We start from the raw sequence: 26,263 nt of genomic DNA, 5'->3' as shown, positions 1-26,263 counted from the left end.
ACACCAGCCAAGGCCAATCAATCACCATAAAAACGCATCCCTTAATCTTTTTGTTATGCGGTTTTTTTCCTCAAAAAAAAAAAAAGGATCTCTTTAATTCAGTTTATTAAAATGGTAGAATATCTGATTCTCCATATATTTTTAATAAAATTTTCATATTCATTATTAAAAATAAACATAAAAATCACTTCCTCTAAAGCAAATGTCAATTTAATGAACTGATTTAAATAATATTGTGTCTTTTTTTTTATATCTAAAAGGTTTGCTTCTTAAACATGCCACCTTGTATGCTCATATCATTCCAAGTAGAAAAAATTTATTATACACGCTTACTTTTGCTCTGGCAAAGAGAAAAGCAAAGTCCATTTGGTTCACCAAACCCCTTCACCCAACATGCTTCCTTCCAATTAGGGTGCATTCTTGTTACAAACGAGTAGAAAAAACAACAAGACAGCTTACCATTTTTCTATTTTATTTTTGTTGTAAACTTGTAATTTGTGAAGAAAAAAAAAATAATAATAAAAAAAGTAATAACAGAATTGGTAACATAAGCTTTGCTTGGATGACGGAACTATTTTATCATTTAATTAAATTTTACATATTTAATGATATTGTTATATGGTTAATATATTATCATGCCATTTACAAATTTTAAATGATGTGACATTATACACCATCAAATGCAATCAAAATAAAAACTATCCATGGTGGTGGTGGTTCTTTGGTTCCAATGAAATCTCTAAAGTGATTGGGCATATACTATTGCGAAAGTTTAACTAATGATATAGAAATCCTCAATCCTATTAATATTAGCCGCTTTGAGTCACGTTGTTACCCTGATGAGGTTAATGATATTGTTATATGGTTAATATATTATCATGCCATTTAAAAATTTTAAATGATGTGACATTATACACCATCAAATGCAATCAAAATAAAAACTATCCATGGTGGTGGTGGTTCTTTGGTTCCAATGAAATCTCTAAAGTGATTGGGCATATACTATTGCGAAAGTTTAACTAATGATATAGAAATCCTCAATCCTATTAATATTAGCCGCTTTGAGTCACGTTGTTACCCTGATGAGGTTAATGATATTGTTATATGGTTAATATATTATCATGCCATTTAAAAATTTTAAATGATGTGACATTATACACCATCAAATGCAATCAAAATAAAAACTATCCATGGTGGTGGTGGTTCTTTGGTTCCAATGAAATCTCTTAAGTGATTGGGCATATACTATTGCGAAAGTTTAATTAATGATATAGAAATCCTCAATCCTATTAATATTAGCCGCTTTGAGTCACGTTGTTATCCTGATGAGGTTAAATCAGATTATAATTCAGTCGGACTTGAAGGAGCACATACAGTTCCCACTATCTAGGCTCCTCTTATGCATCTCCCAGTAGACAAGTGTTACTATGGTGACGTATAAGTGGAATAACTATAATTGGTCTCCTTCGAGCTATCAAATTCGAATTCCCTGCAATTGTAAAATAGCTTTTATGTGTTTTACCTACCCGATATCTATTTAAGCAAATAGGCTCTGGGAAAACTCTTTTATATTTTTTGCCCAAATTATTGAAAAATCTCGGTCACTAGCTACACCCCAACCTAAATGCATGCTACCATTTTGGCTCCTACCCAATGGGGTGTTTGACACCAAATTGTCACCTATTCTTCTTTTCACATAGGCTTTTTAGTCATGTTTTATTACGAGTCTACTTCTTCATAATTTATAATTTCGGATTTCCACATATTTTGCGTGTTGTCATTGCCAACATTATTTTACATGCTTCATTACAAGTGTATGTTACATAGTGCTTCTCCATAACTATTGCAAATTTAATTATAACATAAAGATCTAAACTATATATTATATAAGATTTACATTAATCGTGCACATAAGACTCATATATATGAGTCAATTTATACAATATTTAAGCCTTCTTCACAAGAACTTCATTAGTGTCATTTCCAATTGGAGGTGGACAAAGTTTTTCTCTAAACTAGTTTGGAGAAATTTTTTGTTTTTCTTCTTTTGTTTTATGTTTTTAAAACAAAAACACTAATATATAACCAAAACACAAACTAAAAATATAAAAACAAATAATTACAAATATAAAAAATATCCCTCCAAATACATGGACATAATTACACATTGGAACAAAGAAAAAGAAATGTATTCACATAATTATAAATAATAATAATAATAAATGAGAGAAGTATTATTGCATGTTGCGAAAAGGTGTGGAGCCAGAAGAATGGTTGGGAGGCTAAGAGTGAATTATACCTCAAGTAAATATTATTTTAATTTCTTATAATTTTGTTTTTTTATGGGTAATTAGTTTTTGATTTGAAGCAATTAAGTTGATTCAACTTCGGGCTTCCAAAAGTCATGAGAGTGAGTGATATATGATTCTGCTTTTCCCTCTTTTCGGCTTTCTGTCCGACACCCTTTTGTCTTTCTTTAGTTTGATTTCCAATTTTCGATAGTATTTTTAAATTTTTATTTATTTATTATTGTTATATTTATTTCCCATATATTTCGTAGTTTGAAAAATATTAGGATTGTACGTTATGGTTTTCAAGCTCAGCAAAGCTCGACAATCTATCGAAAAGCTCATGCCCATAATGAATAACGACTCAGTATTTTGACTTTTGGTCTTAACATCTTCGAAAAATATATGTTTTCTTTTCCATGAAAAAAAAAAAAAAAAAAGGAAAATTATATTTTATTTTTGAACTATCCAATCATTTGCACTTTTAATCTCAATGTTTAAAAAGTAACACTTTACCCTTCAAACTTTCAAATTGGTGCAATTCGACCGTTCAGATTTTTTTTTCTTTCCAAAATACTCCCATTCCAAGTTAAAAAAATTAAAAAATTAAAAATTAAGGGATGGCCGGTCTGGGTAGCCGAAGCCACCCCAGGCCAAATTGGGGTGACCGGCCACCCCTTAATTTAAATTTTTTTTAATTTGGAATAGGGGCATTTTGGGAAAAAAAATATATAAATGGTCGAATTGCAACAATTTATAAATGTAGGAAGGTAAAGTATCACTTTTTAAATATTAAAGTTAAAAATATAAATAGGTGGATACTTCAGGGGATAAAATATATTTTCTCCCAAAATAAAAACAAAAAAAAAGAGATCGGTAATTTAAGACTTTTTTTTTTTTTCTTCAAGACTCCTGTTGACACCTTGGCTTTGGTTGGTGACCACCTCGTCAACCACCGTCAGTCTCGCCTCAAAATTTGTTAATATTTTAGAGGATTGCATAACGTGCAAATCGGTCGGATCGGTATCTTTTTTTATTTTATTTATTTTTTAATATATTTATTTCATCCAGCAATCTTTTCTTTATGGAGAAAGAGCTTGAAGAATATAATATTAGAGAGTTTCTTTTGTATTAATTTGTTTGTTCAATAAAATAAAGCGTTATTTTGTAATATAATTATAATTAAGTGACGTAAAGCTTGATTTTATAGGTGATAATTGCAGCATGGTCATTCTATAGGTGAGAAAATCACGGCCATTTATGCCGAACAGAGGTTTATGCGGCTTTTTTTTTTTTTTTTTAATCAAAAAAAGGTTGGAAGGGGAGGCCAATTGTAGCTATCCTACTTGGACGTGACTATAGTAGCACCAACCTGTGAGGCGCCGCTTAAGAAGGGCCTAGACAGTGGGAACCGCAGGCGCCCCCTTAAGACCGATCGAGTCATAGCTTAACACCCACCACACCAGGGTATCAATGAGATTCAAGGTAGCTAACACTAATAGGCTAAAGAATTCTCATTGCGGAAGTCAAACCCAGGCCCTAGTACATGCCTAACCTCATGAAAATTTCCTCGAAACCATTGAACTACCACCCTTGATGGTTTCTTATGTATTGATTGGATAATGGCGCCCGGCGCCCACTAGGTTTGGTGGATTTTGGAACAAATAAATAGCGTATAAGTTAATTTGAGGTCAAAGGGAGATTAGTAAGAAGAATAGAGATTTAGTTTTGAACCCTAACCCTAGTTTTTAAAATAAGCGAGAAATGTTACACGGGGACGAAAATTAGAACGGCTATGGATTGAGAGAGTTAGTTGACAAAACTACAAGATTAGTGAGTGTCATCGAGAATTAAGTTTTTCATGGGACCAGTTAATAAATAAAGAAAGCTTTATGACGTGATTGTAGGTCCTGAGTAAAGGCTTCAAGAGGATCTTCAAGGGAATGAGATGCATCATCGACAAGGACGGTGCAATACAATAAAGATGAAAAGGAAATAAGCAGGTGAGGTAAGCACATTTATGTTTATGCTAGCTTTTATAATTGTTTGAATTGTGACATTTGTATGTACAAGCTTTATGTTATGTTTCCAAAAGAAAAGTCCGTGTCACTTTTAGCACGTATATAATAATAAACGGTATGAAAATATTTTATACATGAAATTTCACGAGCGATTTTATGAATTTAAATTAAAAAAGATGCATGATTTACTTTCAAAAGTGATAGAAGTGAAGGAGTAAAAACAAGGTTAAAGTTAATTGAGATTTTCTTTCTCTTAATCCTAAAGCTACTGAATTTTTCTCTTGAGGAGTAGATTGTGTTTCAAAATCAACTTTGGTGGAATAGTATCGTAATTAATTATCAATTAATAGACTAGCGTGTATATGGATTCTATGATTAAAATACGAGGAGAGAGTGGTAAAGCACTATTAAGAAAAAGATTAGAAGAAGATCTTTTCTTGATTTTTTCAACAAACCGGAATACCGGATGATAACTTTGATTAGACAAAAAGCATTTTTGTCATTTCAAAAAGGTCCCTCACTCTCAGTTTTGTCATCAAAGGACTTTGCGTATTAACACCGGCAGCCCACGTGGCTATGTTGAGATTTTGTTGCCTAATTTGTTGCCTGATCACGGCAAAAATATACGGGTATAAACAAATAATAAAAGAATTACAGGATTTTTAAAATCAATAAAGTTTAATAGTCACATTTTCCATAAGAATGTGGTGTGCATGCTATAAATCATGAGAATTCTTTTTTCTTTTGTATGTGCAAATTTATTATTAAATATATGGGACTTATATGTAGATCTCACATATTTATAGGGGCGAAACTAAAACTTTTAATTTGGAGGGCAAAATTTAAAAAATAAATTTTGGGAGAAGCATATTTGAGATTGCGTTGAGATGTAGAGCTTTTAAAGTTAAAAAGAATTTAGATAAAAACTTCAATTTTAAGTTTCTTTTTTAAAGTTCGTTTGAGCCATTTTTAGAGTAAAACAGTACTTTTGAAATTTTTTACCAAATATACCGGCTTTTTGTTTAGTATGACTTTTTAAGTATTAAAAGTACAATTCCAAACAAACTCTAAAAATCACTTACGGATGGATATTTTCCTTTTATCTGATAAGGATTTCTAAAGCATACTCATCCAAATGGATAGAGATGGGCACGCAACAAATAATTCATGAGAGAGGGTTTAATTAATAGAGTCTATTTGAACAGGAGTGGGCCAGTTGGAGCTATTTGGTCATGTATCTAAACAAATGGGCCTTATTAAGCTTTTTCTCGTAAGCTGCTCATATTATATTATTGCACCCGAGTAGTGATTTGTACAACATTAACATGCATGAATAGTCACGCCAGAATTATTTAATTATAAAAATATTGTATAAACAATATATATATATATATATATATATATATATATATATATTATAACACTGACGTGCATAACTGTTCATGCACGCCAGTGTTATATAAATCACTAGCCTATTGCACCCAATCTAAATTACATTTTAAATACTCTTCAAGCTAGCAATAAGCATCTCTTAGTGGAATCACATGTTGATGACCTAACAAAACCTGTTCTACAAAAGTTGTTTCTTTTTTAAATTAAAATCTTATTATTGGGTGCCATGGATGGTCCACTAATTGAAGACACCTCTCTTTCTCATCATTATAAAGAAAATAAAATAAAAAATTTTAAAAAAAAATTATAAAGAAATACATGAAAGATAAAAGAAAAAGGACACAAAAATGGTGGGTCTCATTATTGGATGTGCATGTGAGATTGATAAAGAGGCCCAAGGCCATGTGGCACATGTCCCATTGGACAGACAAGCGTGTTCTGTTTGGCCGCATGCAGCAAAACAACTTTACGAGGCGTCTAAAAGCCAAAGCCAACAGCGAAATAATTAAATCACATCACATGAGGATTGTCTGCTTCTCCAAACAAGGTACAATCCGTACTTGCCGTAACACCGCATTCCCATTATGTTCGTATTATAAAAAATTAAAAATAAAAATAAAAAAGAAAAAAAAGGCGCAAATGATATGATGCATGGCGTCACCATCAGCTCTTGATGGGACTTCGGCCAAATTGCATTATGGGAGCCTCACATGATAGCTTTCGTCCGTTGGATATATCCGATAAGCAAGACAGAGAGACAACAAAGTGGAAACTTTTATTATTCACTCCTTTCCTAATCCATTAAAAAAAAAAAAACAAAAACAAAAAGTTAGTTGGGTAATGCTTTTTAAAATGTTTTTTTGTTTTGTTATTATTTTAATGTAAAACTATATTTTAAGTGTTTTATTTGTTACTATTTTTTTAAAGTAAATAATAATTATAAAAAATAGTAGCAAACGAGCTCACGGGACTAAGTTTGGTAATGTTTACTAAATTAATAACTTAAAACATAATATAATTTATAGAAAATTTATACTTTTTTTTTTTTCAAAAAAAAATATAGCAATAAGTAAGGCACACGCTCAGACGCTCTACATAAATGATATCAGAGATATAACGAGTAATTTTATCAATAAGACCATATTTCACATTAAAAGATAAAGTTTCATTTCTACACGATGAGCTACATTATTTAAATGTCGCTTGACATTATTTATCTTCCATTTATGCAATGAATTTAAAGTCCCATAAGCTTCCTCATTTAATTTAAACACATGCGGGTGCAAAACTTTTTTCCAAATTAAAAGTACGGATTAAATAATTAAGTTGTTATTTTTATTGATTTAATCTTTTTCGAGTTTATTATGATAATTAAGATATATGGTCCAGAACTTTATCTTCACATTGTAACTTTAATTTAAGTTTATGCCACGTGCTAGTCTTATTTATTGGTTGAGTGATAAATGCTACCATTTTCTTATAAATTATTATGATATTTAAGATATATGGTCCAGAACTTTATCTTCACATTGTAACTTTAATTTAAGTTTATGCCACGTACTCGTCTTATTTATTGGTTGAGTGATAAATGCTACCATTTTCTTATAAATGTGATTTTTTCTTTAATTAAAAAAAAAAAAAAAAAAGGTGAAGAGACCTAAATGCAATGAGTAATGCTATGTATTATCTTTTTATGAAGACCTAAATGCTAAAATTCTCCTAAAGCTGATGTAACTTTCAAAATCACTATTTGATTAAAATTCAAGTATGATTCATCTAAAATTTAATGGTGATTTTAAAAGTCACATCGGCTTTATGAAGATTTTAGAAAGTTAAAAAGATGGTACCTAGCTAGCATTACTCAAATGCTATAGTCCATTCAAAAGCTATTTTGGCTAGGACAAAAATTAGCTACAAACCGAATTGATAAACTGCCAAGTGTCTCTCACATGCCAATTTTAATAGATTTTAACAACCGAAACCTCATTTAACTCAGTTAACTTTATTTATCTTTCTTAAGTCTCTTCATCTCTCAAACGTCATGCTATTCTTTTAGAGAGTGACTTCTATACGGTCATGGCAGAAAATATGAGTTTTTTGCCCACCAATCACCATATGACACATCAGCAATTCAAGAAAAATGCAAAAAACATATATGTTAGCAAAACACAAGATTAATCCTCCAACATTTTAGCCACCTCCACTGCCACTGCCATTCAAAATCGCTGCCGCCCACTACCTCCCTCTCTCTCTCTCCGTTGTTCCCGTGGGGTGGCACACGGCCACCCCATAACTGCTAGGGTTGGCTGGGGGTGGCCTGCGAGCCACCCTGGCCACATCTAAGGTGGCTGCCATGGCCTAGGAGTGGCTCACGGGCCATCCCATAGGCCGGGGGTGGTCGCGCACCACCCCCACGGGGCCGACAGAGAGAGAGACACGTAGGTAGTGGATGGCAGAGGCAGGTGACTGAAATGGTTGTGTGAAAGAATAATATGGTATTTTGTTCTCATTTTGATTTTTTATTCTAAGCTGAGTTGTCAGCTTCAGAGTGGTGGGCAGAAAACCCTTGTTTTTTGCGTTGACCGTACTGAAGTTAAGCTCATTCTTTTAACCTAATTGGTGATGTTGAATGGTGCAAAAGAACCATCAAGGAACACCTATATCTAGCTACAATACATAAAAAGAAGTAATAAAATACAAAATATATATATGGGAAAAGAAAAAATTGATAAAGAAAATAATATTTTAAATATAATAGTACAAATTGATAGATTAGAACATAGAAAAGCACAATATTAATGAATAATATGGAATCGAACAGAAAAAAATTAAAAGAAGTCGAGACATAAATTTACGTAATTCGATAAGGTACATATGTCAACAAAAAGTGTAATTATATTTTATTATTTAATGATTTAGAGTTAAAATACAGTATAATTATAAGAAAACCTGTTAGGTGAAAGTCAGAAGAGGATAACATGTGTTTTTTTTTTTTAGGATAAGAACAACAAATGTTGTGTGGTCATGCAATAGAGCAGTAAAATTTGTGGCAATGGAAGCCATATCTACTGTCAACTGTCTAGCAGGCCAAAAAGAAAAAGTGATGGCCCTCTGTTTTGAAGTTTTCCGCAACCAAGAAATTATATCAAATTAATGGTGCCCAGCACCACCACATGCTTGTGCTTGTGCTTCCCAGAGTGTCTAGAATTTATTTATTTTTATTTTTTAAATAAAAATGTGACCTTTGGATCATTTGTGGACTCCGATGGTGGTACACGTGCTACTGCTACTTCTACATTTTGTTGTCCACGTAAAAGAAGAAACCCAGTTAATGCCCTAATGGTCGGGCTGCCCCTGCCATTCTTGGAAATTACTATAAATGAACAATATTCCTTTCTCGTGCCTATGATTTACCAATTAATTCAAAAGTAAAAAATATACCCTTTTCTTTCCAAGATTATTAATAGTTAATTTAAAATACAAAATATTCTTTAAAATATTACCATTGTATTACATCAAAACTCTTTAAGAGTTTTGGTAAAAATGATTTGCGTTTTTAAAAGGAAAAAAAAAAAAAAAAATCTGACTAAGAGTATGTTTGAGATTGCGTTTGAGAAATAAAGCTTTTAAGTCAACAAATAATTTTTGGCAAAAACTTTATTTTTAAGCTTTTCTCAAAAGTGCGTTTTTAGCTATTTTTAAACTTTTTTGGACCCTAAAAGTGCTTTCAATTTTTTTTTTTACCAAATGATTATTTTTCTTCAAACGGACTTTTTGAGTGTTAAACACACTTTTAGGCATCTCAAACGCATTTTCAAACAAGTTCTAAGGATCTGTTTGAGTTTGCGATTTCAAAAAGCACGATTTGCAAATATGAGTTTAAATAATGTAATTAAGCGTTTGGCAAAACTACTATTTGACCTTTAAAATTGTATTTTATTTTATTTATATTTTTTAAAAAAGCACAATCTTGTCAACCATTTGAAAACACATATTTTTTACGTTTTCAAATTACAATTCTTTAAACTCGCAATCCCAAACATTTCGTTTTATGTCATTAAATTTAAAATTACATTTTTTTTTAATTTACAAAATCACAATACCAAATGAACTCTAACAATTATAAGAAATCCAAATAAGAGTCGCCTACATGGACGGATTTAGGGAGGACCGGTAGTGGCTCTGATTCCCTCCAATTACAAGAAAAATAAAAATTAAGTCTAAAAAAAAAATTTTAAGGTTAAAAAAAAAAATTAAAATATTTTTTTGCCAATTAATCCCTAAAAAAAAAAATTTGACCCTTATTTTCCAAACTCAAAATTGGCTCTGGCTCCGTACCCCCAACATTGGGGGCCTCTCCAAATTTCAGAGATCCCCGGCAATCCGTACACAGGAGGGGGATTGCGAGAGGAATCGGATCTCTTCTTTTAAAGTGGACGAATAGATAATAAAAAGGTTGGTGTCAATTTCCCAAGAAGAGATCGAGCACTATTGAGCATAAAGGAAATCAAAGTTGCAAAAAGAAGAATAGGGTTGTTGATAGAAAAGCGTATAACTTTGAGCAAGTGGGATAGGTGGTGTTTGGTTAAAGGTGGTGGCGCCGCCAACATCAAGTGGATTCCGACGTATACAGATCATTCTCTCTCTCTCTCTCTCTCTCTCTCTCTCCTTGCTTTTTGGCTAAGATGATAAAGTGTTGTAGTATCTAGTTCTAAAAGATAAAGTGAAAAAAACAATGTGCCAAGTAATCACCCACTCCACTTTTTGTGTTTGTTTTGTGCTGCAAAAAGCAATGGGAAAGAAAGAAGCATTGAAACGAAGGTAAAAAGGGTGGAAAGCAGCCACCTTTGTTGCTATTTCTTTCTCCTTTTCCCCCATATTAATTCCATAAGGTAGATGAATTATTGTTAACAAAGTTGTTTTTGTAACTGACATGACCAATAAAAGAGGCAAGGATTCTCTTAGATTATGTCAAGGCAATGGAAATTTAGGGAAAATAACTTCCATCAATGTAAAATTGGCCCAAAAGGAAGCCAAGGGGTCATTTTCCCAAGAAAATTACGTTTTCCCAAGAAAATTTCTAGTTCTCATTGTTTTAGTTCGGACCATGGTCAAGATAATCCCTAAACAAGCGTGTCACCGTTGTTACAATTTTTTTTTTTTTTTTTTTTTTCGTATTAATAACTTTAGAAATAGTTGCAACCACCCAAAATAACCCAAAAGTTCGAGAATGACTAACCATCCCCTTTAAAAGGTAAAAGGTAAAATAATTGCCCGATTGTTCTTTACAAAGGTAGCACGCCACTCCTTTTCTTATTTTGATTTTTGTATTTTTTACTTATGTGACTAGATCTACACCGTTCATTTTGAATAAGCACGATCCTTAGAATTGTTTGAAATTGCAAGGACCTCAATCTCCAAATGATCAATTGGTGGCAGATACCCAAGTTTTTTTTTTTTTTTTTTTTTTAGGGATTAAAACATAAAAAAATGGGGGAAGTTCCCAACAACATACTCAAAAAGACAAGACAATTACAGTAAAAAGTAGGAAATTGGTCATAAAATGAGTCACTTTCACACTAGTTTTTTTTTTTTTTTTTTCAAAATTGTTTTTGGTGGATTGGGTGTAGTTGAATTTAAGACCTGAATACCCAGATAATAAATGCTTCGATTGCTTACGACAATTGCATCAGTGATGCTCAGAATCAATACATACTGCCATAACAGCCTTCTCCATCGTGTGTAACAGTTGTGTCATTATGCAAGTCCAGTAACAAGTTGCATGCCATTTGACATTTGTTCATTGTACCTCTTGGAATCAATGAATGTGGAATAAAAGAAGAGAAGAAGAATCGTAGCACTAGTTGTGGGCATGTGCAACTTCTCGATTCTATTTCTATATAAAAATCCAAACACTTGACGATTCTCTTAGCAAATTCTATAATATGTAGATTTTCATCATTTCAGGAGTTGAAGACAGCGAGAATCCCTCCTTTTGAACAAAACATTTGATTTATCTATTATACAAATAATCCCCGCATTGATTCTCACTTCCAGGCTGTCCCTTTGTGTTTGTTTTTTCATGGTGATTTTCAGATGAAATTCTTGACGCACGCAACAACCCCAAAAAACCGAAAGAAACAAACGCAAAGGTGGTGGGAAAAGTTGACCACTTCTCTCCTTTGAAGAAGACAACACCATGTGTCTTGTAGCGATAAGAATATCCGCAACCTGTCACTTGTTTTGCTTTGTGGCCAATAAGATTACGAATCGATCCAAACACTACCTGTTAAACCGTTTATTGAATGTGGTAAGTGTTATATAGATTGTTATGTCAGTTTGTAAGGAGCTTGATAGTTTCCGACGTATCAAAGTTCTTGGGGGTAAAACAAGAAGTATAAGTCTATAGTGGCTTCGGAGGTGCTGCTATGAAACACACACACTCCCCTGGACTTTTTACAATTTGCAGGGCAAATGGCAGCATTCAGGATAAAAAACGAAAGGAAAACAAAAAGAAAAGGTAGCTAGCAGGAGCAGACAAGCTCTATTCATAAAGATGAGACAGCAGCAAGAAAAATAGGAGATTGGGCCTGTAAAGCCTGTTACATTGTTGGTGACAATGCCCATTCACTGGATTATGTACGCTGTACATATGCCTCGAGAATTGCAGCAGGAACAAAAATTGAAATGCTGTAACATTACATAATTTAACTACTCAAACACATGGGTGTATCTTTAATCAATCAATACAATAAATTCAATATTTCCAAAAGTTAAAACAATACCATATGTTGAAAATCCAAGGATGATCAATACTAAGAACTTGTTTGGAATTGCGTTTGGAAGCTTAAAAAGTACTTTAGTACCTAAACTGTTTTTGCCGAACAAAAAACTAACCAGTTCGATAAAAACTTTCAAAAGCATTTCTTGACTTTTCCATTCTAAAAAGGGCCAAATCACACTTTTGAGAAAAGCTTAAAAATGAATTTTTTTTCTAAATTATTATTATTATTTTTTTTAACTTTAAAAGCTCTATTTTCGAATGCAATTCCAAGCATGCTCTAATTATTAACATCCAACTCAAAAGGAAAGAATAACACTATGACAAAAATGACAGGTAAGGTAGCATTTCCTACCCACTTCTTCTGGTTAGACTGATGTTCAAACCCATGGACCATTTACATCCTTCCTACCACATTATGCGTCTAAATGCAAGATTGGAAGAACCACCCTGCACTTGGCCCTCGACGCGCCCATGCACCCCCTGAAAACTTCCTACTATTCACATTCTTCAATCGGATACACATGCCATATCTACATCATCCAATAGCAACAAAAACTAGCTGTGTTAGCACCCATGACGTTTAAAGCTTGCAATCATTGTGAAATCCCTCCCAGAACTCTTTTTAAATCAGATTTTTGTTCTGTTGTAAGCCTTGAAGGGTACTTGACGTCAAATTTAACCCTCAAATTTCCCTTCCTCCCAGCTTCTTTTGAGATTGGCATTCCCTCATTTGGGACAATAACCTCTGCTCCAGGTTTGATGATATCTGACAGTGGGATCATGAGATTCCTTCCATCCAAGGTAGTCAGGTCAAGGGTCTTCCCCGTGAGGGCCTCCAGCAGTGTTATCTCCTGATTGACTACCAAATCATTACCATCCCTCTTATAAAGAGCATGGGGTTTCTCGTCTACCACGAAAATAACATCTGCTGGAATGACACCAGGCTCCTGGTTACCCTTCTCAGGGAATGTGATCTTGGTCCCCTTCTTCCAACCAGGTTTTATCTCAATGGTCAATATCTCATCCAGAGTCCGAAAATTACTGCACGAGAATTTCTAATGCTATTAAGTGGAAGTAAACATACAAAAAGCAAAATATACACTCAGAATTAACAGAATCAAAGCATACATTTGCAAAAAATTATCAATGCAGACCAATGCCATGTAATGCCAATAATAAACAAGGAGATCCATTCCTCTTTTTGAATTTATATTAACTCGAATTATCTATCTGCAGTTTATATGATGATCTGAAGATCTTTAAACTTCGCTAACAAAAGAAAAGACCCACTTGTCTTCATAAGACAGGTCATGAGAATAGATTTGTGCCCAAGCTTTAACATTCATGGCTTCTTAGGCTGCAACAACAAACCAAAGAAAACCAGAAAACTAGGATAGAAAAACAACATAGATTCTCGTGCTTTATATGGCCGAGGGAATAGCAAGATTAGTTTAGTCAATATAACCCTTACCAAAAAGCATTATACCTATTGAATAAGAAAACTTTACTGTTTCCTTTTCCTCTCTTCTCTATTAAAATGCTCTCAGTATCTGAGATGCCACTGAAGAAACAAGATACGACCAATCTCCCTAACCTAAGCTCAGAATAGTATTCCACTTCATGAAATTTCTTGCTATCACCTTACAGGGCTGACTATTCACTCTTTTATTGATGCTGCAGCTCTAACTACAGGTGGAACACTTCCATCTAGTTCCCCATGGTAATGTATTCAAGCTGAACTGTATTGTTTTGGCCCATAGTTCAAAGAATGCATGAGCAAAGTTAGGGGCGGAACCAGGATTTCTTGAGTGGGGGAACGGATTTTTTTTGTCTACAGGGCTGACTATCTTCACTCTTTTATTGATGCTGCAGCTCTAACTACAGGTGAAACACTTCCATTTAGTTCCCCATGGTAATGTATTCAGGCTGAACTGTATTGTTTTGGCCCACAGTTCAAAGAATGCATGAGCAAAGTCAAGGGCGGAACCAGGATTTCTTGAGTGGGGGGACGGATTTTATTTTTTTTACAGGGCTGACTATCTTCACTCTTTTATTGATGCTGCAGCTCTAACTACAGGTGGAACACTTCCATCTAGTTCGCCATGGTAATGTATTCAGGCTGAACTGTATTGTTTTGGCCCATAGTTCAAAGAATGCCTGAGCAAAGTCAAGGGCAGAACCAGGATTTCTAGAGTGGGGAAACAGATTTTTTTTTTTTAATAAGTTGGGAATATTGACGTATATAAATACAAAAGCACATAAATACATATAATTTCTCTATATGTGTGTTTGTGAGTGTTTATATAAAATAAAAACATATAAGTATTGAATTTAATCTCATGGCATCACAAATACATAATAGTTAAACAATTAGTAAAATAAATTAAATACTATAGAGTTCAAGAAAAATGGTACAAAAAATAATTACTGTAAACTCAAATAACTGCACAATAATCACTCAAAAAATAAATAAAAATACAGATATTTTCATCATATTCCACATTTTTGCACCTAAAAAAACAAATAAATGTAAGAAAAATGAGATGTGAGGAAGATGGCTAAGAAAAAAAATACAAATGGAATAACGCATAATATGTTAATTTTGGGGGGACAAATATACCATTTTTGGGGGACAAATTCATAAAATATGTATATTTTATAAACAATTATAAAAATTTTGGGGGGAAGAATATAGTTCCGCCCCTGAGCAAAGTCATGTCGGTGAATATACCCCATATAAATATAAGCATCAAGGTTTATGACTGAAATTCTGAAATTCAACCACAGGAGCAAAGATGCTCCAAACATTTATTTGAAAATTGATTTTAAACAGCCAAATCCAGTTAGCTTTTGATTTCTTAAACCAATATACACAAGAAACAGTCATTTTGCAATAAGAATGAAGCAGGAATTCAGCGGCATAAGCTGAAATTTATACATAGGGGTTACTTCATTCTCTAACTCATCACAGAGCTAAATGAAAGTAGTTGCTTAACTTTCTCTCTCTCTCTCTCTCTCTCTCTCTCTCTCTCCCTCTGATTTTAAATTACCATGCATAAAGCAGCCTTGTACCTCCTTGTAGCTTCAAACTGTTTAAAGATAGAAATGCGGTGGGTATGGCCTTGGGTAACCTCAAACCAAAGCTTGTCTACCTAAAGGCTGCCCTACCCAGAAACCAAATTTTGTATTGGATAATCCAGTCCCAATCTGCTGCCCAAACCTATCGATGACAAATGACAAACAAATCACAGAATCCCATGCAGTTCAAAAGGGTGAGGATAAGCAGGCTAACCTGACTGATCCACGCCATTTTCATAACAATCATCACACCCAAGCCTAGTAAAAGCCTTGAACTTTAAGCCAAGAACCTATATTTGGCAGATCTCCAGATGATTTCTCTCTCACTTCTTTATCCACAACCGTTTAACAAAAAAGGACTATAACCTCAAGTAAAGCCTTCAAATCCATTACTTTGACTTCCTTAAGTATGCTGCCTCCTTGATTGTTAAAGGACAACTCCAATTGTGTACAGTACAAGACTACTCTAAAAAAATTATTTGGTAACATCAAAAAACTAACTACAAGCAAGAACTGTCTAGTGGTACAAAGTTGAGAAAACTTTCACAAGAAAAGATAGAAAAAAACCAGCCATCTTAAGAAAGCTCGGAGATCTATGGATTTCAAAGCAAGTTAAAGAGAACTAATGCCAGAAAATTTCAAGAATTAATAGCTCAATGGATCTAAATTATTCCATCAATGAAATGAATGCAAATTAATTGACTTAACTATAAATTATAAACACATCTAAAAATGTGTAAAAGCTAAAAATTATGTTCAGTACCACAAACAGACCACCAACAATGAAACCAAACCATAACTGAATCCCATTATGTGTTAAGACACCAGAATGCACAAGACTACAATTATTAATCGAAAACAAAAAATGCAATGCTCAACAGTCCTATAACCTACCCAAGTCAAGTGCTTTGACTAAGACAGATTTAATCCTCTTGATAGGCACTATCAAGATCGCATATTTCACAGCTAACCAGTAAATGCAGAGCTTTTATGTTAATTCAACATGCTCATTGAGGAGCGACCACCTAGACAAGTGGCACTAATAGGATTAGACTTCAATGGCATATAACTTTGCCAAAACTGTTTATTTACCGCCTAAATTCGACCACATGTTCACCTAATCAAAAAATCTTCTGGTGACTCTAGTGCCAAAAGGGTTTGCAGGGTCGTTGTTAAGCTATAAAATCCTGGCAATTGAATAAAGAAAACCTGAAATTTCGTCTTCAGCAACATGAACCCTACTAACCCTTATCTGGGTCTCCTAAGCAACAACCAAAAACAGTAAATTTAAAGACTTTATTGCAATTTCGCATACCCAGAGATGTCATAGACGTTCCTGGAGATCCGCATCTTCTTTTTCGCACCTTTGTAAAGCTCCTCCAAGCTACACGGCAACATGTTCTCCAGCGGCGCAGCCTTCCTTGACGCGGAACCACTCGGCGCCCGGAAGAACCCGTCCCGGCCAAACCCCCTCGCTCCTCCACCAGCACCACCGGCATTACCATTGCTCTCCGATCCGAAAATCTCGGCGTATATGTCCTCCGCGTCTCGTGGGTTGAACCGGAAGGACGTCGGGTGCTGCTGGCGGCCGTGGTTGTAGTAGTGCTGGTGGTGGTTGTGGGACCCGCCGGCGCGTGAAGAGGCTGGCGGTGGTGGCGGGAACTGACCGGTCTTGAGGGCCTCCTCGCCGTAGAGATCGTAGATCTGGCGCTTCTGGGGGTCGCTGAGAACGTCGTAGGCCTCGGAGATTTGCTTGAATTTGGCCTCCGCCTCGCGCTTGTTGGCGGGGTTCTTGTCCGGGTGCCATATCATCGCCACCCTCTTGTACGCCTTCTTCAAGTCCTCCTCGCTCGCGTTGCGGTTCACCTTCAGAATGTTGTAGTAGTCCACGCCCATCTCTCTCTCCCTCCCGCTCCCTCTCCCTCTCTCTCTGAAACAAACAATTAAATATAAATTTCTTTTTTTTTTTTGTGCTTTTTCTTCTCTTCTCTCTCTCTGTGTTTTGTGCTTGTGTGGGGATGGTTGAGGTGGTCGGAGAAGTGGAAAAGACCGTTGGATGGGTAACGGAAAGGTGGTGGAGGAGGGGATCCGACGGTTGTGGGAGTGGGGTTCGTTTTCAGAAACAAAGGAGGGAATTATGTGAGGTGGGTCCGGAACAAGATACGACTCGGATCTGCTTAGGTCATCCCATTCATCAACGTGCGGCAAACTACTAGGTTGTGCTGCCTGATATTTTGGGCTACGTCCTAACTTAGAATTGGGCTATATTTTGGGTTGGGCCTATCATGATGATAACGATGAGAATAGTTTTGAGTATTTTGTATTTTAAGTTATTTGTTAATGTTTTTATTTTAAAAAGAGAAAGCATTACATGTCCGAATAAGTCTCGTATGACTTGTGTACCTGTTTGAACAAGTGAGTCCGAATAAGTCTCGTATGACTTGTGTACCTATTTGAACAAGTGAGTTTTATCAGAGTTTTCTCTCATATACGGGGTTGTGCAAGCTGTAATTCAGTCTATTCCAATCCTAGGGAGGGAATAGTATGCAACTTTTTTTTTTTTTTTTTTTTTTTTATAATATGGGTGATGTTCTATTTCTAAGAATATTTTGTGCGTAGTTGGTGAGATTCTGCAAAACTCGGCCAAAATGGATCGACAAATAAAATATTTTGTGAAGTTATGCAGGAAGAAACTTTCAAAATTTGGTTATTTGTATGATTATGTAGGCGTAGGAATTAGGATCACCATTTTTGTCTCTTTTACTTTGTTTTTACTCATATTCTTCATGTGACTAAATTGAAGATGGAACCCAAAAAGACAAGTGGACTACTTCGGATAATATTCCCATGCCACAAGCTAAAATTTGATTTGTCCTTGAGCATTCTAATTGGCGTAGTTGAGCCATATTCGTGCTTGCATTATCCATAAGAAAGCAAAGCCCAATCCAATCATCTTTTGTCACAAATAATTGGAAAGAACATTGATAATGTAGTTGATCACATGGTCGAGTTTAGTCAATAGACGCCGGTAAAAAAGGTCAAGTTAATCGAAAACTTGTCGGTGGAAGAATTTTCCAATGCTTAAGTTAGTCAAAGGAATGATATGATGCTAAAAGAAAACGAACTAGAGTTTTTGTGTAATTCTCATGTGTGGGAATAGATATAAGGTTGTACTTGAAATGGGTTATGGCTAAGCCAAATTTCACGCGAGATTTTTTATTCATTGACGGGTTATGGCCTTGGCTAGATTTTGCGTTCACCGACAAGTTATGACATTTGCCAGATTATTCACCTAAAATCACAGGGCAGTTGGACAAAAACCATGGAGTGATTATTCTCAATGCTACAATCCCGACATCCTTTAAGTAACCACTATGTTGATACAGTTAGTCAAACTACTTGAATGTTATTACGTACTTCTTTTTTTTCTTTTTCTAATTGGTCTTATTACTTACACATGTGAGTGGATATGTATATCATTTAGTGTGTGTGTGTATATATATATATATATATATATATATATATATATATATATGCACACTACCTGTAATTCAAAGATGAACTATAATATCCACCTCTAGTCATTGATTATAGCAACCAACTGGGTGATGTTAAGAAACAAACCAAATACCTGCAAATAACAAGAATGCATAATTAAGAAATCAATGGTTCTATGTGTGAGACTATCAAAACTTTAAACCTTAATGGTATGGGTGATATTGAAAAGTTTTTAACTCCAGACCATAACGATATGGGTGACATTACAAATTTTTTATACTTGGCGACTCAACATTACAAATTTTGAAACTTTAATGATATGATTGCAAAAGTGCCTGAACATTAGAGATGTAAGTGAAGTTTTGTTTTCACTTTTTTTTTTTAATGGTGTGCAGCAAGTGAGGAATTGCCAACAAGGTTAAATTCTAGAATGTGAAAACGTTATGATATTAAGGGTTAAGGGCTTAACCAAATTAGTATCTAATAGTTTTAGGGCACTTGAATCAATGGTTATGCCTTTAACAATTAGCTAACTATACGGCAGAATAAATTGTCTTGGTATAGATTGCTACTATTGAGTAAGTGCTGATAGAATATTAAACAATTTTGGGGCTTTTGGGTCTCTGTAACAAAGGAACAACTATCTTATGGAAGAACTCAAACTATTCAAAGCAAGACTCAGTCCCCACTCCCCCCCATCTTTTTTTCTCCAACAATTGGAAGAACCTTGTCATATAACTAATTCATATAATTTTCAGAAATTAGATTGCTTCATATCTCGGTGCAAGAATAAAATATTTGAACATTTCTTCAATGTCAAATTTCCAACAAACAACTCTTAACTGGTTTCTGCACAATTAAAAAAATAAAATAAAAAAGAGAAAGAAAAGAAAGCCCTGAAGAAGCAATACATCAAGCGTAAAAAGGAAGTGAGAAATATACAAGAATTTATGCCACTCCTCCTAGAACAACACATGCTTTCCACGATCTCCGTTAACGGCTGACAACTCCAGCCAACATGCAGCTCCCTGATCGATGCTTCGTGCTGGCAAAAGGCCAACTTAAGCCCGCCAATGTAACCAAAGAATATTAGGGATCCTCCCCAAATCACATTTGATGAAGCCCCCACATGCCATATTTTCGTGTATATCGATGATGATAGAAGGAATGAAACTCTGAGTGGCAGAAACAAACCAAAATCATGAAAACTTTTAGCTCATACAGCAATAGCTTGGCCAGTAATCCCATCATGGAGCTGCAAAGAACCATCCTTCATTAGGTTGAGGCTCAAACTCTTAAATCTCTCCCTTGAATACTGTCGAGATGCTTTTCTCCAATCAGTTCCAGTTTTCATCATAGCCACAAATTCCTCATAACTAATACGCCCATCCTGAAAATAATTTGCAAAAGATTAGGATGAACTGTACAAGCTAAAGGAGATACACTTTTTTTTTTTTGGGGGGGGGGGAATTATCATAGAGAATTTCAGAAATCCCATTAATAATTTTGAAATCTTGTTTCTTTGCAGTATTTTGACAAGTTCCTAAAAGTTATCAATATCAGATTTCCAACTTCAAACATGCTCTGAAAGTGATGTTTGTAAAAAGAAGGGGGGCCTGAATTTTATGAACACTAAGAGGTGATAAAGCTTGAAACTCAGACCTTGTCTGTGTCAACCTCACGCATGATGTCGTTCAGCACATCAGTATCAGCTTCACCCGAGTCGTCTGCTAAGCCTTCCCGTAGCTCATTTGATTCAATATATCCACTTCCATCTTTGTCAAAAAACATAAAGGCTCTGCGAAAATGCTCCTCATTCTCCATCCTTTGCAAGTGAATTGTCACTGCTACAAACTCTCCATAGTCCAGTACTCCATTCCCATCAACATCAGCCTTAACAAATATCACAAGTCACATTCTATCGGAATGACATTTTTAAAACGTCTATCTGTATGACATAAAAATTTGATACACGGTAGAGCACAGAACTATATTTAGCACCAACCAACACTATCAGATGTTGCAATGATTTTTAGTTCAGCTATAAATGATGAAACTGTTTTCAACCCAACCTACATTTATCTCCTTCCAGAGTCCTACTTATCTAGGAGACCTTTTTTAACAATGCATATAATACCATAGTCACCAGGTGTTTAGGCCCTCCTAATTGCATATAAATACTCGAAATTATCAAGTTTGAAAGCATTTTCACTTCATTGAAAACCTGGAGGTGCCACCAAAGTTTTGCATAGCAGTAAAGGGCAAAGGGCATCAGCAGGGTTTTAGGGGATAGGTTTCGAATGTTGACTGGTGGGTAACAACATAGGGAGGATGGAGGTTTGACAAGCTTAAGTCTAACCAAAGGAGAATCAGGAGAATGAAGTTCAATGCAGCAGGAAAGTGGTTGCAAAAAGAGCAAAAAAAACAAAAAAGGGGAAGGTTGAAATGACATTATATCACATTGATCCAAAAATAGTGGTCATGCATAGAATTAAAAACAAATGAAGTTACTTTCAACCTGAACTTGAATAAGCATAGAAACGTACCACTTCCATCAGCATTTTTATCTCTGGTTCTGCCAATTGTGAACCAACCTTTCGAAGACCTGCCCTCAGTTCCTCGTACGTTACTTTCCCATCTTTGTCGGTGTCCATCAGTGCAAACATGTCTCTAATTACTTCTACCTCTTCAAGAGACAAGTGTTCTGCAATTACCTACAGAAATTGATTGAACAAACCTGAATTATCCTCCAAAATTTACACATTGGACACCACTGCTGATATAGTTAAGAGCTGGACTGACAACTAGACCTAAGATTCTTACCCGAAGGGCTTTCTTTTTGAATCTGTTCATCACAGAGAACTGCCTGAGCCTTGTCCGCACAATATCTCCCAATGGAACATTTGGAGCTTTTTTTGCATTTTGCAACCACGGGTGATCTACAGGAAGAAAAAATAAAAAATCCGTTTAACAGTTTCAAGAAAGGTCACCATACTGCAGAAAGATTCAAACTCCTAGAAGTTCACATATATATAAGCACTTCAACAGCCTTGTACTATCCAAAACAAAAAAAACAAAAAAAATGGCTCCTGGTGATAATGAGAATATCCATTTTTGTTTCTGCGAACACATGCCAACATGATAGCTGTTTAATAGCTCATTGTCAGATACCTGCTTCTCAACACAGAAGGGATGACTAATCTAAACATGAGGTTATTACAGGTGGTGTTGTCTATGATTTCCATCGAAAACATGTAAATGACACTAGTTTAACTTACAAGTGGAAAAGAGCAGTGAAATCCAGCCCTTGATCATGAAATATTGATTAAAGAGAGTGATTCCAGGGAGATATGGTCTATAGACAACACATACGATGCAATGTGCTTGCCCCAGTAAAGTAAATGCCCAATTAAGTGATCATGAAAAGTAGTCTTCAACTTTAATTTTACAAAGAATTTAGCAGGACTCGGGATTGGGTTTTGGATACAGTGGAAAAATTTACATTCATTAAAGAATGATTACCGACTCTCTAATGAAGGAGATAGCTATTTAATCCTAAGGAATAATTCTCTCCTGAGTTGTCAGCATAATAAGAAGAGGTTTTATGTTGCCACAACAACCACTGGAAAGTAAGCGTGGCCACAAAATAGCTTCAATATCAATTCCTATTAAATATACAACTCCAATCCATCATCAAGAGTCCATTGTCTCATGTGACAACAAAATCCACCAAACATTATTAAAACTCAGCTTACAATAACAAAAACATGCTTGAACTGTTTCTGAACTGAGCTTAACAGACGTCCATGTAGAAATTGATTGTAAGTCTAAAAATCATTTCAATACGAAGTCTAAAATCCCGGGAAAAGGAGAGGCATACCAAATGTCAGTGATTCAACAATGAAGAGATTTAAGCCATTGGAGATTTTGATAAAAGACGACAGTTCAAGGAAAGGCCATCTTGGGAAGTAAGAAAAATAACAGAGAAGGAGAAACCAATCCTGAAGAGATAAGATGATAATGGTGGAAATCAAGCCACGCAAGTGCTTAATTTCCCCCACAGCATTTATTGTGTTAGAACTTTTCCATCATTGTCACCGACTAACCAATATATAACTTGACACAAGAAATAAAGAGATGTAATCCTCGATATTATCTTCCAGAAGGCTCAATGAATATGCTAATTTAAGTCTCAAGACTCTCAAGCACTAATATAACGGCCACATTGAATGCAAAATACAACCTTCCACATCCTTTAAAGCTTAAACCTTTTTTTTTTCGCCTAATTAAATCTCCAAAATCCAAAACCATTCTAAGATTTCAGGGCAAGCATAGTACCCTAACATCTGCGCGGAGCCAGAAACTCTTGTTTAGAGGATCATGGTTAACCTTAAACACAGACGTATACACACACGTGCGCGTATATATACACAAAAAATCTCATTCCTCTTCATTTAAGAGGAGGAAAAATATCAAAAGACTAAGATAATTATTTCCATGGACCATATTGAACTATATGATATATTTTTTTCGCTTAAAATTTAAAATTTATATGCTTATCCACTTAATTTTTTTTTTTTCTTGTGATATTTAAATGGCAGTAACAAAGAAATAACACGTGCTTATGGATATTTTATTATGTCCTACCATATATATCATCGTTTGTCATGCATTTTGGGGCACAAATTTACTTGAATATTGTTTAAAAATATCCTTACATTAATAAGCGTTTAATAAGAATTTAAAAATTTCGGGAAGGGCCAAGCCTTTTTTTAAGGAGTGACTTGAGAATATAATTATATTTATATTAAAAGAGGTATAAACAATTTTCAAGAAATTTGGTGAGCCCAGCCCTACCTGGTCTACATGTGGCTCCATTACTACCTAACCTAGAAATGAACCCTTTCATTCTCAATCCGTGCCTACAAAATTTTCTCAGCAGTTTCAGTAGCTTTGACCAATAATCTTAAAATTGACGGGACATGCCCCAGTATATGGGTCAAATCAAAGTTGGGTCACCCGTGAGGTATCTCTTCTTCCCCTTTGATTTTTCCATCACTGGACTCCAAATTTCCACGCATCTTATGAAGGTCCAAAAAGTCTAGAAGGCTATTTCCGTGAAGTTTTTGTTCCAGGCCCCCTTCTTAGTCAATGGACCCTCATATCGCACATCTTATAAAGTCCAAACAGTCTAAAAGATCATACCAATGATCATGTTTAATCAAAAGGCTAAAACTATCTCAGCTAGTGAATCATTATCTTAAAATCTCAGTTTCTCAAGAAAAAAAAAATTGTATAATCTGATAAGCGGAGAGTGAGACACCAAAATTCTCTCAACGCCACATAAAGCTCTTGAGTGGAACCAAAACTTAATGCAAGACAACAATTCAGTATCACAAACAGCTGAAGAACTTACCAAGCACCTGTTGAGCAGTCAACCGCTTTTTGGGATCCGGCTCCAACATCTGCCGGACTAGGCTCTTGGCACTTTCAGAAATCTGAGGCCACGGTTCCCTCTTAAAATCAAGGATCCCTCTTAAAATTGCGAGAGCAACACCCTGTTCGCTCTCTGCCACAAACAATTGAGATAGAAAAGCTTCACAATCCAATATAAACACTACACCTCCATATTCAACAAAATTGGCTACCATGAAAAACAAAATTGGCAAAAAACTAAAAAACTAAAAAAAAAACAAAATACCAGCCCAAAATGGAGGAACCCCACATAACAAAATATAAAGAATCACGCCGGCGCTCCATATGTCAACCTCTTGTCCATAATTCCGCTTCAACACCTCCGGCGCCATATAGTACGGACTCCCGACGATCTCTGAAAATCTCTCCCCTAAATCCCCAGTAAAACTCAAAAGTTAATATTCAACCATAGTTCAAGAAAAACCCATATATACCATTAAAAAAACAAATATGATCAGAACCCCAGTACTGAAATTCAACAATCAAGCAAAGAAATATCAACCCAAAATCCCCACAAAAAAAAAAGGGCAAAAAAAAAAAAAAAAAATCAACGCAAAACCATGAAAAATTTATCAAGGAAAACCAGAATTCGCTTGCATCCGAGGCTTAATCAACAGAAAGAAACTGAAATCAACTAAAATATCAAGCAAAACCAATAGACCCATAAAAAGAAACTAAAGTGAAAACCAACCGAATTGACCTCCCATACCAGGCTTAAAAAACACAGAGAGCCCAAAATCAATTGCCTTGAGAGGCGAGTGCTCCTTCTTATTAGCAAACAAGAAGTTCTCAGGCTTCAAGTCCCTATGCATGACCCCATTAGCATGACACATCTTTACCACCTCCGCTATCGTCCTGGCCACGCCCGCCGCGGCCCTCTCGCTGTAGTGCCCCCTCGCCACGATCCTGTCAAACAGCTCACCGCCCTCGCACAGCTCCATCACCAGGTGCACGTTCTCGCTGTCCTCGTACGCCGCCCTCAGCTTCACCACGTTGGGGTGGTCCGGCAGCGTCGACATTATCGCCACCTCGCGCCGCACGTCCTCCACGTCCACCGCCGTCCGGAGCTTCCTCTTCGATATGGACTTGCACGCCAGCGCCTCCTTGCTCTCCCTGTCCGTGCACAGATACGTTATGCCGAACTCCCCCCTGCCCAGCTCCCGGCCCAGTATGTACTTGTCCCCGATTCGGCTCCGGTGGATCAGGGGGATGATGTCCTTCAGTACCCGGATCGGCGCTGGCGAGTGAATCTGGTCCTCTGCATATGGGTTCGGTTTGCGCTCTCCGCTCCTCCTCTTCTTCTTGCTGTTCGAGGTCTTGTAGTCTTCTTCGCTCTCCCCTCGAACGCAAGCGTTACAGTTTCCCATGCTGCAAAGAGAGACTCAGAGAGAGAGAAAGAAAAAGAGAGAGAGTTTGTGCGAGTGTGAAAACGGTGCGTCTCGGGGTGGTGGTTGTGGTGTGGATGACGAAGCTTAGCCGAGAGTTATGACCGGCCGGGAAGAGAGAGAGAGAAAACGCGGGGTTCGGTTGAGTAAGAGAGGGGTTTTTGAAAAAAATAAATTAGTACTATTATTTTATCTTTTTTTTATTATTATTATTACCACTCTTAAAGGTGTTGGATTAAAGTTGTTTTTGTTTTTTTATTGGCGAAGACATTTAAGGGATTTCTTGGTTGATTTGGGTGAGTTTACTGACTTGACCTTTGGGTCTCTCTTTTCAGCCGTCTT

The 26,263-nt window shown here is 35.6% G+C and overlaps 2 protein-coding genes across 3 annotated transcripts; both read right to left on the bottom strand.

Moving 5' to 3' along the window:
- Nucleotides 1-12,223: 12,223 nt before the first annotated feature.
- On the bottom strand, nt 12,224-17,724 carry LOC132175746 (DNAJ heat shock family protein). Its single transcript, XM_059587783.2, has 2 exons — nt 16,879-17,724; nt 12,224-13,526 (listed from the first exon to the last, which is right to left on the bottom strand). Exons 1-2 carry the CDS (start codon nt 17,457-17,459, stop codon nt 13,079-13,081), a joined length of 1,029 nt encoding a protein of 342 aa, XP_059443766.1. The 5' UTR covers nt 17,460-17,724; the 3' UTR covers nt 12,224-13,078.
- Nucleotides 17,725-19,800: 2,076 nt separating this feature from the next.
- On the bottom strand, nt 19,801-26,072 carry LOC132175745 (calcium-dependent protein kinase 10). Of its 2 annotated transcripts, XM_059587781.2 has the most exons (7): nt 25,246-26,072; nt 24,763-24,906; nt 24,478-24,630; nt 21,885-22,000; nt 21,608-21,775; nt 20,724-20,954; nt 19,801-20,451 (listed from the first exon to the last, which is right to left on the bottom strand). In XM_059587781.2, the coding sequence occupies exons 1-7, from the start codon at nt 25,901-25,903 to the stop codon at nt 20,278-20,280; spliced, it is 1,644 nt and encodes a 547-aa protein (XP_059443764.2). In that variant the 5' UTR covers nt 25,904-26,072; the 3' UTR covers nt 19,801-20,277. The 2 variants fall into 2 exon arrangements, with proteins under 2 accessions (XP_059443764.2, XP_059443765.2); XM_059587782.2 differs by lacking the exons at nt 24,478-24,630; nt 24,763-24,906.
- Between the last annotated feature and the right edge of the window lie 191 nt (nt 26,073-26,263).

The sequence above is a fragment of the Corylus avellana genome, chromosome 3 (genome assembly GCF_965113065.1).
Source record: "Corylus avellana chromosome 3, dhCorAvel1.hap1.2, whole genome shotgun sequence".
Classification (NCBI taxonomy): Eukaryota; Viridiplantae; Streptophyta; class Magnoliopsida; order Fagales; family Betulaceae; genus Corylus; species Corylus avellana.
This window is presented reverse-complemented; position numbering and strand designations above follow the sequence as displayed.

Coding starts and splice junctions, on each gene's coding strand:
- LOC132175745 (XM_059587781.2), bottom strand. CDS start 25,903: ATGGGAAACTGTAACGCTTGCGTTCGAGGGGAGAGCGAAGAAGACTAC. Junction 22,001..24,477: donor GACTGCTCAACAGGTGCTTG/GTAAGTTCTTCA, acceptor TTCTTCCTGTAG/ATCACCCGTGGTTGCAAAAT. Junction 20,452..20,723: donor GTGAGGTTGACACAGACAAG/GTCTGAGTTTCA, acceptor AATTATTTTCAG/GATGGGCGTATTAGTTATGA.
- LOC132175746 (XM_059587783.2), bottom strand. CDS start 17,459: ATGGGCGTGGACTACTACAACATTCTGAAGGTGAACCGCAACGCGAGC. Junction 13,527..16,878: donor AACGTCTATGACATCTCTGG/GTATGCGAAATT, acceptor ATTCTCGTGCAG/TAATTTTCGGACTCTGGATG.